This window comes from Hypomesus transpacificus, chromosome 1, assembly GCF_021917145.1.
Source record: "Hypomesus transpacificus isolate Combined female chromosome 1, fHypTra1, whole genome shotgun sequence".
In the NCBI taxonomy this organism is placed as follows: Eukaryota; Metazoa; Chordata; class Actinopteri; order Osmeriformes; family Osmeridae; genus Hypomesus; species Hypomesus transpacificus.
Genome location: NC_061060.1, coordinates 3,469,523 through 3,485,238, shown reverse-complemented (window position 1 = coordinate 3,485,238; position 15,716 = coordinate 3,469,523). Strand labels below are relative to the sequence as shown.

At 46.8% G+C, this 15,716-nt stretch overlaps 3 protein-coding genes across 3 annotated transcripts; 2 read left to right on the top strand and 1 right to left on the bottom strand.

Annotated features, from left to right (window-relative positions):
• Positions 1-485: 485 nt before the first annotated feature.
• atp5po (ATP synthase peripheral stalk subunit OSCP) lies at positions 486-2,891 on the bottom strand. Its single transcript, XM_047024459.1, has 7 exons — positions 2,788-2,891; positions 2,465-2,509; positions 2,105-2,215; positions 1,722-1,851; positions 1,299-1,411; positions 1,037-1,123; positions 486-763 (listed from the first exon to the last, which is right to left on the bottom strand). The coding sequence occupies exons 1-7, from the start codon at positions 2,812-2,814 to the stop codon at positions 653-655; spliced, it is 624 nt and encodes a 207-aa protein (XP_046880415.1). The 5' UTR covers positions 2,815-2,891; the 3' UTR covers positions 486-652.
• A 114-nt stretch (positions 2,892-3,005) lies between these two features.
• LOC124469444 (serine/threonine-protein phosphatase 2A catalytic subunit alpha isoform) lies at positions 3,006-8,794 on the top strand. Its single transcript, XM_047022791.1, has 7 exons — positions 3,006-3,460; positions 4,497-4,706; positions 5,955-6,128; positions 6,417-6,506; positions 6,742-6,903; positions 7,215-7,333; positions 7,488-8,794. Exons 1-7 carry the CDS (start codon positions 3,359-3,361, stop codon positions 7,558-7,560), a joined length of 930 nt encoding a protein of 309 aa, XP_046878747.1. The 5' UTR covers positions 3,006-3,358; the 3' UTR covers positions 7,561-8,794.
• Positions 8,795-8,965: 171 nt separating this feature from the next.
• On the top strand, positions 8,966-14,965 carry sfxn1 (sideroflexin 1). The gene is made up of 11 exons (XM_047022266.1): positions 8,966-9,070; positions 11,167-11,336; positions 11,563-11,733; positions 11,989-12,087; positions 12,377-12,452; positions 12,581-12,666; positions 12,877-13,004; positions 13,558-13,607; positions 14,068-14,117; positions 14,297-14,344; positions 14,653-14,965. The coding sequence occupies exons 2-11, from the start codon at positions 11,173-11,175 to the stop codon at positions 14,747-14,749; spliced, it is 969 nt and encodes a 322-aa protein (XP_046878222.1). The 5' UTR covers positions 8,966-9,070; positions 11,167-11,172; the 3' UTR covers positions 14,750-14,965.
• Positions 14,966-15,716: the final 751 nt, after the last annotated feature.

Here is a 15,716-nt window from a genome sequence, read left to right as displayed (position 1 = left end):
GCGTCTGCCCCCTCCCTCTAAAACTGATACTTAAAATCGGATTAAAGGTTGATCTAGAACAGGGGTGTCGAGCTCCGGTCCTCGAGGGCCGCTGTCCTGCATGTTTTAGATGTTTCCCTGATCCAGCTCACCTGATTCAAATGAATGGTCGTTATAACAACCCTTTTAATTGAATCAGGTGTGTTGGAGCAGGGAAACATCTAAAACATGCAGGACAGCGGCCCTCGAGGACCGGAGTTCGACAACACTGATCTAGAACGTCCAATCGTAATAACTCCTGGATGCTTCCCAAACGTGAGCCATCATGGGACAGGCCCACATTAAAATACATTACTCTCAATCTACAGCAGTGACCAGACCGGCTGTGTTTCCTTTTACTGTTTGAAAAGTGTGGAGCCTCAAATGAACAACTTCAGTAGTATAATAAATGCATTTATCTGCATAATAATATTAAATCATATGCAAGCAACACAAATCACAGAGAGTCTGTTTCAGAAGATTTATTACATTAATATCAACAAGACAATAGAAAGCCAGGCTGGCTCCATGAGCAGATAGCCTGCATAGACAGGGAGCCTGGTAATATACTATGTAATCAGCCTTTCCCCCTTGTTCCTCTCCCACACACCCCTCCCTCTCAGTCCACAGGACTTTAGGAATCCTTGATGATCTTGGTGAGCTTCTGGATCTTTGTCTTGGTGGACATGTCCACGTACTTGTCCCCGATGCTCACGATCATGCCCCCCAGGATGGACCCATCCGTCTGGGGAGAAGACGCATATGAAAAGGACACTCAAATGCATATATAGTCAACAATTAAGTGTTTCAAAACATTCCATGGGCTTGTGTAAGTGAACACTAAGACAAGAGCAAACAACTTTCTGCTATAAGTATAATAATATAAAACTTTAAAATGTATATAGCACCTTTAAAAACAAAAAAAAGTGCTTTATAGTATGTCATGTTTACAGTATGTCATGTCCCTGTCAAAGCAGACTAGAGAATGAGGAAGCACTGTTGAACCCCAGGGCCCTACCTTGGTCTCCAGCACAAGGATCTCTCCCTTCTGAAGGAAGCCTTTCAGGGCCACCTTAAGATCTGACAGGCTAGCTGGATCCAGAGGCTGTAACACACACAGGACACAACTTGTCAAACACAAAGCAATTCCAAAGCCACATCTTGGAATCATGAGAAACAGAGAGGTTCGGCCAAGATGAAAGAAGATAGTCTCTGAGTGACAAACTGACAGGTAGGTGTGGTGACGTGTGTGTGTGTGTGTGAGAGAGTGTGTGTCTGACCTGGGCTGTGGTGACAGTGCAGATGACCTCCCCGCGGTGAGCACTCATCATCTTGCTGAAGGCGGTGATGACATCACCGGTCAGCGTCAGGCGCCTGTTGTCAGCTAGAACATCTACCAAACAGAAACAGGCGTGTCGTCAGGGCAACCAACAGGTCTGGTTAACAACAAGACATTCACAGTTACTAACAGGGCATCTAAACCCTTTTACTGTATCCTGTCATTATATGATATCTGACAACGCAGATAGGTTTAAAGACTAGGGAGGATAAACCGAGCAACCAATTCCAGCAATGTAAATCAACTACTGTCCATCAATATTTCTCAACATAAAAAACAGTGTTTAATGGCCTGTGGGGTCTGAATATAACAAGGGTTAGGGTTGTGCTGCAAGGGCCATACTCTGCCCTTGTAGGGGACTCACTGATGAAATTGAATATGATGGGGGAAAGTCCGGACTTGGTCAGGGCATCGGTGAAGGTCTTGTTCTTGACCTGGCGCTTCACGTGGGGGTTCATCACAATGCTTGACAGCTTGGGATCCTTGATTAGACTCTGGTTAACAACAGGAGACATTCAGTTGGTTTGTCAGTGATGTGAGTTCAGACTAATACAATTGAATCTGAACAGATTAAAGCCTTTTTCCTCATCAGGATTGGGATTCATATTCTGTTGACCGTTACGGCGTCAATGGACGTAGCCTAGATAGGAAAATAACCTTGACGTTCAAAGACTTGTCGATCCACTAATGATGCCCCTGGCTAAAGGTTCTCTGCACATGCATGGTGGTAAAGACAGGCAGACTCACAGACACGGTGACCAGCTCCTTCTCGACCGTTTCTAGGTTGCCCTGCTTGCTGGCAGCAGAGTACAGAGCAGTGGCGTAGCGACCCTCCACTCCATACAGCTGAATGGGGGGCTGGAGATATACAGACACGGTGTGAAAAGCGCATAATGACCTACCCCCTCCAATGACATTGGACACAAAGGGATTGCATTGTACATACATTGACTGTCTCCATTGAATGTATCCATTATTGTTTACATGGGTTCAGTTTTTCGTTGAAATATTACGGTTAAGTAGATTCATAGCTGGGCCTGTAGGTCATTGGGCCTGCTGACTTTTGCTAATCAGTACTGATTCAAGTTAGCTCAGACGACATCTCACCTTTATCAGCCTGGACCTGGACACTGACGTGCTGAACTGACGGACCTAGGGAAAAGGGAGCAAACAAGTTAAATGTTACGCATTTGTGAATCCGCTCTTTCAATTTTAAGTAAGTGTTGAATAACACGGAGCTAGGTAGACAGCTAGCTGCTAGCTAGCGAATGCCAGCAATATGGAAGCCCCTCGTGCATTGAGCAGCAACCGAAGCAAATACTAAAAGACAGATAAATTGTGGTTTAAGGTTAAGCAAGCTTATCCACTAATAGACATACAGATGCATGGCCCAAAGACGATCAAATGAACAGTATCATAGAATTACTTACTGTCTGTCCTGCCCTTAGCGCTGCCATTTTCTCCTACAGTCGTCTAGTAAGGTGAACAGGGTTGCCAGACTGTTCGTAAAGTATCCCTCTAGCTGTGAGTCTAACGCCCCCTTTATGGGTACTGTTTCAAGGATGTTGGTTTGCACTGTGTCCAGCAGATGGCAGCAGAGTCTGTGATTGGCCAAGATGGGCAGTCTCACAGTTACTGAGAAGATGACGTTACATATAACGCAGTTTGTTGCTTGGTGAAAGAAGCAGGGCTGGGTCCACATAATTTCTCAGCTTGCTAGTTTTCTGCGTGTGAATTTCTTCGCTTCTGTACAGCTGTCAATTTACACATTTCACGAAACCATAGTACATGGTGTATTAATATGTACATGTGCCGATAGTGTTGGGAACTTGAACAAATATCGTTGAAAGATAGTCACTATCACGAGTGACGCATTCATTCTCCAGCGCTAGATACAGTGCGAATGACGAAAACGCTGTAGCCAGCTAGCGCCTAGCTTAGCTCCTAGTTGTTTTCATTGGGAACATAGCTAGCACGCTGCTAGCTGAAGCTTGACAAGCAATGGACGACAAGTCATTCACCAAGGAGTTGGATGGGTGGATCGAGCAACTCAACGAGTGCAAGCAGCTTTCGGAAAACCAAGTCAAAGCGCTCTGCGAAAAGGTACCATGTACAGTTACTTCTTGGTAATATATGAAGCTAATAATAGGAGTGAACTCACGTAAACTTCGCTAAGCTAGCCATCTTGGCAGGTCGTTATGAAGTAGCTAATGTTAGAAATATTGTGATGATGAAACACCGGCTTTTGCATGGCATTGGCAACACGCGCTCCATTAGGCCTGGTTTAAATGTATATTGTGAAGATGTGCCTAGATAGTTATTCAGCAGCATCCTATCGTCACTTTTATATATCTTAATAATAAGCACTGATAGTTAACAAAACAATTTCACAGTATTGCTTGTTATTGAGCCAGCCTGTTATCCTTCTTGGGAAGATGGCGGTTGTGAAGCATAGCAATTAGTTCGGCAAGAAAAGCTTTTCTGTACTTTTTGAGATAAGGACGCATGGTTACGTTTCTATAATGTTCCATACTGATGAGCGGTTGGTGTTACATAAGGAATGCTTTATTGCTAGATTAGTGACAATGTCACCTCGCCCACCCCACACTCCACGCACCTGCCATGATGACCACGCCTTGGGGTGGCCTACTTGGCTTTAGTTTTGATGTCTTACTGGTGTGTTTGATGTATACTAAAACAGTGTTAATTAGATGCCTTTGGGCGCACATGCCAAGATTCAAATCAGACGTCCATCTAATCCTAAAACTATGATCATAAACTTCGCGTTTTCTGTTTTCATTACTATAACCATAGTGACCACCTGCTCGGTCGAACTGTCCACCCCCCCAACCAAACAGCAGCAGCCTAAAATACTGTATATCCAAATTCCTTTCTGAGCATGTCTATGTTTAGCCTATGGTCTGCACCTCTGTGTCACTGACCGTCTCTGGAGGAAGGGATCCCTCACTGAATTGTTCCTCCCAAGGTTTTTACAAAAATAATTCCGGGAGTTTTTTTCCTGGTCTTCCTCGAGGGTGTATGCTGGTTTGGGTGCAGTTCAATGGGCATATGTGAAGCCCACTCAGTGACATTGCTTGTAAAACGGGGCTGTACAAATACGATTTGATTTGGATTTCAGGCCAAGGAAATCCTAACGAAGGAGTCCAACGTGCAGGAGGTCAGATGTCCGGTCACGGTGTGCGGGGACGTCCACGGCCAGTTCCACGACCTGATGGAGCTGTTCCGGATCGGGGGAAAGTCCCCTGACACCAACTACCTCTTCATGGGGGACTACGTAGACCGGGGCTACTACTCTGTGGAGACGGTCACACTGCTGGTCTCTCTGAAGGTGAGTGGACCGGGGCTACTACTCTGTGGAGACGGTCACACTGCTGGTCTCTCTGAAGGTGAGTGGACAGGGGCTACTACTCTGTGGAGACGGTCACACTGCTGGTCTCTCTGAAGGTGAGTGGACCGGGGCTACTACCCTGTGGAGACGGTCACACTGCTGGTCTCTCTGAAGGTGAGTGGACCGGGGCTACTACTCTGTGGAGACGGTCACACTGCTGGTCTCTCTGAAGGTGAGTGGACAGGGGCTACTACTCTGTGGAGACGGTCACACTGCTGGTCTCTCTGAAGGTGAGTGGACAGGAGGTACTATTCTGTGGAGACGGTCACACAGCTGGTCTCTCTGAAGGTGAGTGGACAGGAGGTACTACTCTGTGGAGACGGTCACACTGCTGGTCTCTCTGAAGGTGAGTGGACAGGAGGTACTACTCTGTGGAGACGGTCACACTGCTGGTCTCTCTGAAGGTGAGTGGACAGGGGCTACTACTCTGTGGAGACGGTCACACTGCTGGTCTCTCTGAAGGTGAGTGGACAGGGGGTACTACTCTGTGGAGACGGTCACACTGCTGGTCTCTCTGAAGGTGAGTGGACAGGAGGTACTATTCTGTGGAGACGGTCACACTGCTGGTCTCTCTGAAGGTGAGTGGACAGGAGGTACTATTCTGTGGAGACGGTCACACAGCTGGTCTCTCTGAAGGTGAGTGGACAGGAGGTACTACTCTGTGGAGACGGTCACACTGCTGGTCTCTCTGAAGGTGAGTGGACAGGAGGTACTACTCTGTGGAGACGGTCACACTGCTGGTCTCTCTGAAGGTGAGTGGACAGGAGGTACTACTCTGTGGAGACGGTCACACTGCTGGTCTCTCTGAAGGTGAGTGGACAGGGGCTACTACTCTGTGGAGACGGTCACACTGCTTGTCTCTCTGAAGGTGAGTGGACAGGGGCTACTACTCTGTGGAGACGGTCACACTGCTGGTCTCTCTGAAGGTGAGTGGACAGGGGGTACTACTCTGTGGAGACGGTCACACAGCTGGTCTCTCTGAAGGTGAGTGGACAGGGGCTACTACTCGGTGGAGATGGTCACACTGCTGGTCTCTCTGAAGGAAATACTCTGAGAGACAAACAGCAGGAATGAATAGGGTTGGTGTGGTCAATTACACACCTCGACTATATATCAATCACAATGCTGGTAAGGTTATTTGTGTTATTTCTGCGCACATACAGAAAGTGATTGATCTTGTTTTTCCAGGTCCGGTACCGTGAGCGAATCACGATCCTGCGAGGGAACCACGAGTCTCGTCAGATCACTCAGGTGTACGGCTTCTACGACGAGTGTCTGAGGAAGTACGGCAATGCCAACGTGTGGAAGTACTTCACCGACCTGTTCGACTACCTGCCCCTCACCGCCCTGGTGGACAACCAGGTGAGGCACCAGCTCATCGTTCAGAGGCTGACGGGCGTGGCTATAAATGTCTGATGTGTCTATTAGCTTTTGAGATGATTCTGGGTCTCGCAATATCATTTTTATAGATATATAGATACAGATATCTCTCTCTCTCTCTATAGATATAGATATATATAGAGATAGAGATATAGATATATATACACAGTATCTATTTACCTCTCTCTCTATAGATATATAGAGAGATAGATAGAGATAGATAGATATAGATGAGTTTGATAGAGTGGGATGTTTATCGTCTTCTTGCAGATTTTCTGCCTCCATGGAGGACTGTCACCCTCAATAGACACACTGGAGCACATCAGAGCGCTGGATCGCCTGCAGGAGGTTCCTCACGAGGTAGTCACACACACACACACACACACACACACACACACACACACACACACACACACACACACTGGGCTATAGACCAAGCTTTTTTCTGCTTCTGTGGAATCACAATGTGACTAAGTATAGAAATGAGACATGGTCATGTTCTCATTCTCATTTCTGCTGCTTAAAACAATAAAAATAAATCTATAGTGTTTGAAAACATTTTTGACCTCTCCAAAATCTGCTTTCCCTTACCCAGGGTCCCATGTGTGACTTGTTGTGGTCAGACCCAGACGATCGAGGCGGCTGGGGCATCTCTCCCCGGGGGGCAGGCTACACATTCGGACAGGACATCTCTGAAACCTTCAACCATGCCAACGGACTCACCCTCGTCTCCAGAGCCCACCAGCTGGTCATGGAGGTAAACTCAGTCTGCAGTCCAGCTGCTCCTGGGAGAGGAGGGGGGGTCCTGGGAAGGGAGGGGGGTCTGATAGGGGTGGGGGTCCTGGGAGGGAGGGGGGGGGGTCCTGGGAGAGGGGAGTGGTCCTGGGAGTGGGGGGGGTCTTTGGATGATTCTAGGCCTTTCATTAAATTAATCAATATAAAATAATCAAGACTTGGTCAGTTGATACATTTCTTAGCCAGTATTTCATATTCCAAGGGCTTGTGGGGCTGGGTTGAGGTAAGCATTGCAATACTGGACCAACAGTTTTAACGGTTTGTCTTTTGTAGGGTTATAACTGGTGCCATGACCGTAACGTGGTGACCATCTTCAGTGCTCCAAACTACTGCTATCGCTGTGGAAACCAGGCCGCCATCATGGAACTGGATGACACGCTCAAGTACTCCTTGTAAGTAATGGGATTCCCTTATGGAAATCAGACAGGCACAAAGTCTTTCAGAGGTCGTCCTGCAAGCATATTATAGCATATGTAGTTACGGTGTATCACTGAGTTAAATGTGACTCTAGCTTACACGTGACTGTTTCCTCTCTGTGTGTTCCAGCCTGCAGTTTGACCCCGCCCCTCGCAGAGGAGAGCCCCATGTAACCCGACGCACGCCAGACTATTTCCTGTAAACGTTCCGGCGCCTGTAAAGTATTGATCTTCTCGAGGAAGTTGTAGAGAAGGAGGTGCCGAGTAGGGAGAGATGATGGCATATGAGATATGAAGCATCCACACCATCACGTGGACCAAAATGTGTGCCATATTAACAATGCATATATCCAAAACCCACCCAACACTACTGCCCTTGAAAACACACCTTTCTCTCTCTCTCTTGCACTCTCTCTCTCTTTCTCTCGCACTCTCTCTCTTTCTCTCGCTCTCTCTCTCGCGCTCTCTCTCGCTCTCTCTCGCGCTCTCTCTCTCTCTCTCTCTCTCTCTCGCGCGCGCTCTCTCGCTCTCTCTTTCTCTCTGTGCATGCTGTTTTTATCTCTGGAAAAACGATTGTCATTATGATGAAGATTACAGTCACAACTATACCTGCTGGTTTTGTCAGGAGAACTATATCTGCTATGAGGTTAAATGCTGATACTAATGTGCTTAATTGTTAGGATGTGATCATGGTTAGAGTATTGCCACATAGAGCCGCATAATTTATTTTAGCATGGCCTCAAATCCGAGGTTGCAGTTAGTGTAAAATATGTGAACATGATTTTCTTTCTTTTTTTTACTTAAACTTTTCAAGGTTATTACAAGGTGATAAAAATAGAATTATTTCTCCTCTGCACTTTTTGTATTTTATTTCTATCACATGGCACTGACAAACTGCATCCTTTTTTATATTTAACCTCAGCATTGGTAAACTTTCAGTGTCACTCAACTGTCCTTTTTGTGTCAAAGTCAAATGTATTTAAATTGACTAGATTCTGGTACAATATGGCATCCATTGTAAGATATCTTTATGTTTTGCAGCCTCGGCTATATAATAAAGAGAGAAGTTGCACCTTGCATACCTACTTATCTAAAACTATTTATATTCGTCACAAAGGTCCTGCACGTGCACAGCAATTCCATTCACGCCAGTGGGTGACGCGCATTTGCATTTCCATACTTATGTACCACATCACGCGCACAACGCAGGAACTTTGTGATTTGCGCCCAGGGGAGGGTGCAGGTGGTGGTGGTGGTCTCACACGCAAGACATCAGTGTTCTCTTTCCGTTAACAGTGTTGGTTCAAGTATTACTACTAAAATGTATGATACATGTATTTTTCAATGATCAATTATGTATTAGAAAACCATAGAACGTCTGGAATTAAAGGATGTCATATTTCAAAATAAAAGTCCCTGTGCATTTTGCTGTCGAAATGGCCTCCTTGAATATTCACAATATCGCATCATTGATTTAACGCCCTTGTGCAGATATAATGCATTTGTGACTGACTAAAAATAAAGAAACAAAATAAAAGCAGTTAAAGGTGGGTATAGTATTACTTTTATTGTGAAAAATTGTCGTTCCGCTGAGAAACGTTTCCCCGTTGTTTCTGATTTAACGGTACAGACTCGTCAAATTAGCTTTGTTGAGCCATTCAGGGACATCTCTCGCGGACTGCAGGGACCGTGGCAGACAAGGAGTCTCGTGCAGTAAGTGACCGAGTATCTTTTTTTGACACATGTTGGCATAATAGACAGACCATCCACTTTAGTCTCGCATCTGTATAACTGGGGCGGTAGGGAGCGTGTGAATGGTGACCAAGTAACTGATTTGTGGATGTGGCAGCAGCAGGGCTAGAGGTGGTAATCCCGGAAAGCACAGCTGGCCTGGGCAGATGCTGGGGATAATATGGCTATTTAATCTGGATAAACTACTGCGTTACTTTGGCCGTCCGCATGCTGCAGCGTGTTGCTCATCGACTCACTGAAACATCAGGTTGCAGCGATTTTGTCCAGATCGAGCTGGTCTTGGTCGGGTTTGACAATTAAAGGGACTGCAGTCTGTCAACGGTAACGGTAGCAATTGTTCGACTGTTTGCGTCTCGCACGGATCCACACAATTGTTAGAAATGGATTTAAAGATCTATTAATCTAACGGATTATTTTCTGTGATTTGGGACTCAAGCACTGCCAGACAGTCACGATTCTGGCTGTAGTTGCTCTCTCCTCCGGAGGCTTGACAACCTGCTAAGGCAGGGGTGTCGAACTCCGGTCCTCGAGGGCCGCTGTCCTGCATGTTTTAGATGTTTCCCTGCTCCAACACACCTGATTCAATTAAAAGGGTTGTTATAACGACCATTCATTCGAATCAGGTGAGCTGGATCAGGGAAACATCTAAAACATGCAGGACAGCGGCCCTCGAGGACCGGAGCTCGACACCCCTGTGCTAAGGGAACCTCCATCCATCAGCCATGCACACTGTGGGTTAATATGTAGCCATGCAGGGCATTGATTGGTTAAGAACAGGGCAGAACCAGTTGGTCGTAGGATCAGAGGCCGCCTCGGGTCAAAGATCATAAATTATCGATGGTGCCAATATCACTGCCCACATCAATGATAGCCTACTATTAACCGCAGTCCAAGTGTAAAATCAGTACTTTATCCTAAGGGATGACGACGATATGTGGGGATCGTAATATGTTGTGAAGGAGAGGTATAAATACGGCGTTGTCGTGGTTCAAATGAAAGTTATTACTTATCTCGTGAGAGGCCCGTGGATTTAGATTAAATTTAAAGAGACAGGGTTCTCGACTTCCAAAACCCCAGGAGCCGGAGACAGAATGCCTTTTGTTGCTTCTGCAGCCATCTTTGGTGCAATTTGGGGCCCTATTTCATCAGCGACAGATTTGCATAAACGCGAAACTATTTTGTTGTTGTGGGGATGTGGGGATTTTACTACCCCCTAGTTGTCGCTGCATCTGTGCTGTGTGCGCTGCGCATAAATCGGCAACATGTGTAACAAATGGTTAACGAACCAGCTCAGACTGGGTTAGACTGTGCACGGAGAATGTCGTGCGAATGTCGTGCTCTTTGTCCCTTTTCATATTCCACATAACTGACCTGAGAAAGCCTGTCTGAACAGTTACAGCCAATAGGGTAGTCTTATAAAGGGATTTATAATGTTATCGACCTATGGTATTATACCTCTGGTACTCAATATACCAGCCAAATCAATAGAATAGAATATCTCAATAGAATATTACTATATGGAATGGAATATTACAAGACCATGAGCATCCCCCTGCTTATTTTCACCCATTCATTCCGCTTACTTAGTGAGCCTTCCTAGACAGGGTTGCAGTAAGTGTCACCCAGGCCCAGGGCATTCATAGTTTTCAGGCTTGTTGTGTTCACTATTTTCAGGGACCTTCAGGACCAGCCAGGCAGGTCAGTCATCACCATAGCAACACAATGCTGAATCAGCACCGTGGTAATCCATTCAGAGAATAACTCTTGTTCACCGGGTGTGTTTCTTGTACCAGGGCTGTAGTAACAGGAATGTAGAGTTTATAAAATAGGAACAAATGCAAAAGTTACTTTACTGTGTGTGTGTGCGGTATTCTGTTTGAATTAAACAGTTCTAAAGTGACATTTGAGGAGGATTACTGGTATTGAATCCGGTCAAATAAGTGTGGTTGGAACAAAAAACAAGGCAGGTAGCTATCCAGGAGCAGGGTTGGAGAACCCTGGACTGGTTTGTATAGCACCTAAGTATTGAATGCACCAATCATATTTTCTCCCCTCAGATAACCATGACGACAGAGTTATCCACCTCCATCAACATCAAGGAGCCACGTTGGGACCAGGGAACCTTCGAGGGCCGAGCGAAGCACTTCTTCACCGTCACAGACCCCCGGAACATTCTCCTCACCAACGAGCAGCTGGAGAACGCACACAAGATCATCAATGACTACAGGTGATATTCCCTAGGAATTAGGACAGATTATAAATTTGGGCAGATTATCTGAGCGTTTTTACAAAGCTATCCCCTACACAGATTAGCTGCCACTCCTAATTGGTGTAACAGTCCAGAGGTTTCATGTTCAGTATGATTTTAATCCCCTTCTCTTCCTTCCACCCCCCTACCCTGCACCACCTCTTCTTATCTCCTCCTCCTTTCCTGCGCCCCCCCCACCCTCCAGACAAGGCGTTGTGTCTCCAGGTCTAACTGAGGACGAGCTATGGAGAGCCAAGTACATCTTCGACTCCGCCTTCCACCCGGACACTGGTGAAAAGATGATTCTGATTGGCCGCATGTCGGCTCAGGTCCCCATGAACATGACCATCACTGGCTGCATGATGACCTTCTACAAGTGAGCGCTGTTTCTTATCGGTCAGATTCCACCAAACCAACTGCAACACTGTAGCAGTCGGCGTGTTTGCTCTGCCATGTTGATCTGCCTGACGTGACTGACACGATGTGTCATGTCACAGTTTTGACAGAGCATAGCAGAGGTTCCAAACTTCTGCTGCACTGATTGATGTAGAATAATATTATGGGCCCACAACATGATGATATGTGACTGGAAACAGTTAGTGAACCCGTATTCCTTTCCTGTCAACACCAGGACAACACCAGCTGTAGTTCTCTGGCAGTGGATCAACCAGTCGTTCAACGCCATCGTGAACTACACTAACAGGAGCGGCGACGCCCCCCTCACCGTCAGGTGAGGCCCGAGATGCTGCGGCAGCTTCCTGTGTTCATGCGGCTGTTCCGCAGTCAACCCGTTACGTTCGGGTCGTGTTCTCCCACGCCCACTGACTGAGCTAGTCAGTCGCCGCTGTGTGCGTGCTCCGGTTCTTAACGGAGATGAGAGGTGTGCAGGCGGGTTTTTTTTTCATGATGAGGAAAGCAGATGGCTTAGTTTTTTCGTGGTGAGTTTTGAGGTTTGAGAGAAGTTCTCAAAAGGAAATGGATTTGAGATGACCCCTGAGTGTTGTCTCTTGTGTCTGCAGTCAGCTGGGCACTGCTTATGTGTCAGCCACTACAGGGGCGGTGGCCACGGCTCTGGGACTGAACGCACTAACAAAGGTATGCTAGAGGTCAGCCGTTGCCACAGTAGTACCGCCCAGCCTTTGTGTTTATTAGACTTGAAAGAGTTTGTCTAATCTTTCACGATTCTTTCTTGCTTTTATCAAATCGGACTTCTCTCTTATCAGCACATCTCGCCCCTGATTGGACGGTTGGTGCCCTTCGCCGCTGTTGCCGCTGCTAACTGTATCAACATTCCTTTGATGAGGCAAAGGTGAGCTGCACAGACAGGAAGTGGTTTCAGACTCAGGGATGTCTGTGACGGAGGTATCGTCAAGGTGTTCTAGACTTCCTGCTAGCATAGTACCAGCCAATCATAGCTAGCATAGTACCAGTATCTCCCATCCTAGTGCGGTGTCATCTGTAACTGATTGACAGGAAGTTGACTCAGTCATCTGTCTTGACTCCATCTCTTCTTTACCAGAGAGCTGAAACACGGCATTCCTATCACAGATGAGAACGACAACAGGTTAGGGGAGTCGACTAACGCGGCCCAGCAGGCCATCACACAGGTGGTGGTGTCCAGGATCCTCATGGCCTCGCCTGGGATGGGTGAGTTCAGCCCTCTAATAGAACATTACTGTTCTTTAAGATGTCTATAATATTCTTTGGGATTTGACTGTTTAACCCTGGTTGTTTTACCCATATTCCAGGGATTTTTGCTGACAAGTTCTTATTTTTTGTCTCAAACTATGTTTTTAATATTGAGCATCTGTATTAAGTTCTGCAACCTATTTCCTTTTCACTTTCTTGTTTATTGAAGAGTTCCTCTTTTGATGGACATGAACTATTGAACTAATGATGTAAATGTCTGGAATTACTGTATAAAAGAGTGCTCAGATCATGACATTTTTAGTGAGCCCTTCTACTCCAGACATCATTTATGGTACTGTTATAGAACTGCTCCTTCTTGCTTGCAATAATAAACAGATAAAGACAAATTCCATTAACCTCAGACATTTAATCATAGAAATTCCCTCACAGCCCAGCCAAATCAGACATCTGTCTCGGACTGTCCAACCCCTTGTGGCCAAGGGCTCACTGTTAGGTCGTTACACGCTTACGAAAGAACATCTTTTAATTGGACTCGTCCTTTTTTTTCCAGCAATCCCACCCTTTTTGATGAACGCACTGGAAAAGAAAGCCTTCCTTAAGGTAATGTGACTTATCTTACACCCTGATGTATCCATATAAGTCATACTTCCCTTTCCTAGTTATGTTCTGACAGCACATTAAATCGAAAACTCTGACTAACCCGTCTGGGATCTGGCCAGTGTTTCTTAACGCCTAGCTGTTGTGTAAGAGCGCAATCGAGGGACTCCAGTAGTCACACAATCACACACTGTAGCCCGGTACACCAAGCATGACCTGTCCAGCCTGCAGCATGAGAGGCCTCTAGTTTTCTGCTCCTCCATGCTCACTGATCCGACACAGCAGGATGGGTGTAAGCAAGATGGCCGAACCCTCGGGCAGCCGTCTGCCATATCGCTTCCTCAGCTCCCTGTGTGTTCAGTGAGGAAGGGAGAGGAGGGTCGAGGGGGAGAGGACGCTCCTCTGCTGTAGTTCATCCCCCTACTGTTCTGCCTCTCACTGGTCTCTGCGTCGCTCTTTTCAGAAGTTCCCATGGATGAGTGCACCCATTCAAGTTGGCTTAGTGGGATTCTGGTGAGTAGCCAGAGATGGAGCGCTGATAAGCCTCGGGTAGCAAAGCCGGTGGTGTCAGTCAGGACGCCTCCGCTGCATCCTGTCAGAGAAGCACCAAGACACGCATTAGGATTCATAACCAGATGTGAAAAGGACACCTGTCTCCTCTGACCTGTGTGTGTGTGTGTGTGTTGTTCCAGCCTGGTGTTTGCCACTCCACTGTGCTGCGCTTTGTTCCCACAAAAGAGGTAAGAGTTCATAAGACAAATAAACGGTGTCAGTGATAATCAGCTAATGTCTAGTGCCATTTACAAACACAGAGTCATATTCCCTGTTAGTAATGGGTTTGAGTATCTCTGACTGGGAGAGAAAGGATATTGCATAATGTTGACCTGTTTTCCTGCCCCTCCCCCATTCTTCCCCCCCCCCCCCCTCTCTCTCTCTCTCTCTCTCTCTCTGTCTCTCTCTCTCTCTCTCTCCTTCTTCATCTCTCTCCATCCTCCCACTCTCTTCTGAATCCTATCTGTCTCTGTCCCTCACCGCTCCCCCATCCCAGCTCCATGTCAGTAAGCCGCTTGGAGCCGGACCTGCAGGAGAAGATCAGGGAGAGTAACCCAGGGGTGGAAAGGGTCTACTTCAACAAAGGACTATGAGTTTCCCGCCTGGCTCCCCTCCAACCCATCCTCCTTCCATCCCTGTCTCCCCTCCTCTCACCTCCCCCCACGGTCATCCATAGACACCCAGCGTCTCCCCTCCTCTCTCCGTCAGCCCTCCTCATGCAGTGTGCCAAAGTTAAGTTTGCTTCTCCATCTCTCCTCTCCTATCTCACCTCTCTCTCCTCTCCTACCTCACCTCTCTCTCCTCTCCTACCTCACCTTTCCTATCTCATCTCTCCTCTCCTACCTCACCTCTCCTACCTCACCTCTCCTCTCTCCTCTCCTATCTCACCTCTCTCTCCTCTCCTACCTCACCTCTCCTCTTTCCTACCTCACCTCACCTCACCTCTCCTCTCTCTCCTCTCCTACCTCACCTCTCCTCTCTCCTCTCATATCTCACCTCACCTCACCTCTCCTCTCTCCTCTCCTACCTCACCTCTCTCCTCTCCTACCTCACCTCTCCTCTCTCCTCTCCTACCTCACCTCTCCTCTCTCTCCTCTCCTACCTCATCTCTCCTCTCTCTCCTACCTCACCTCTCCTCTCTCTCCTCTCCTACCTCACCTCTCCTCTCCTACCTCATCTCTCCTATCTCACGTCTCCTCTCTGCTCAGTCAGAAGTCCTGGTCCAGACCTCCGCTCCTCCTCTCCTCTCATTATACCCATTCCTTTAGTATAGTTTCATTGGTATCTGTGATTGTTCATTCGTTTTTTTGCAACCAAAAAATCTGATTCCAGATAAGGATCAAGATGATGATGATTATGTTTTTATGACAGAGTTCTGTGGTCGTTATTGTCTGTATTCCCAGACAGTATTTTTTTAGTGAGTGATTTTAGTCAGTATTTTTCTGCCAAAAATGCATTTTCAATTTAACCTATGTTGCGTTAAAGTGGGAACAAAATTCCAGGTATTCTAACACTGTTGCTTGGACTACTGATCTGAAACAGGATTGATCTATTTATCAC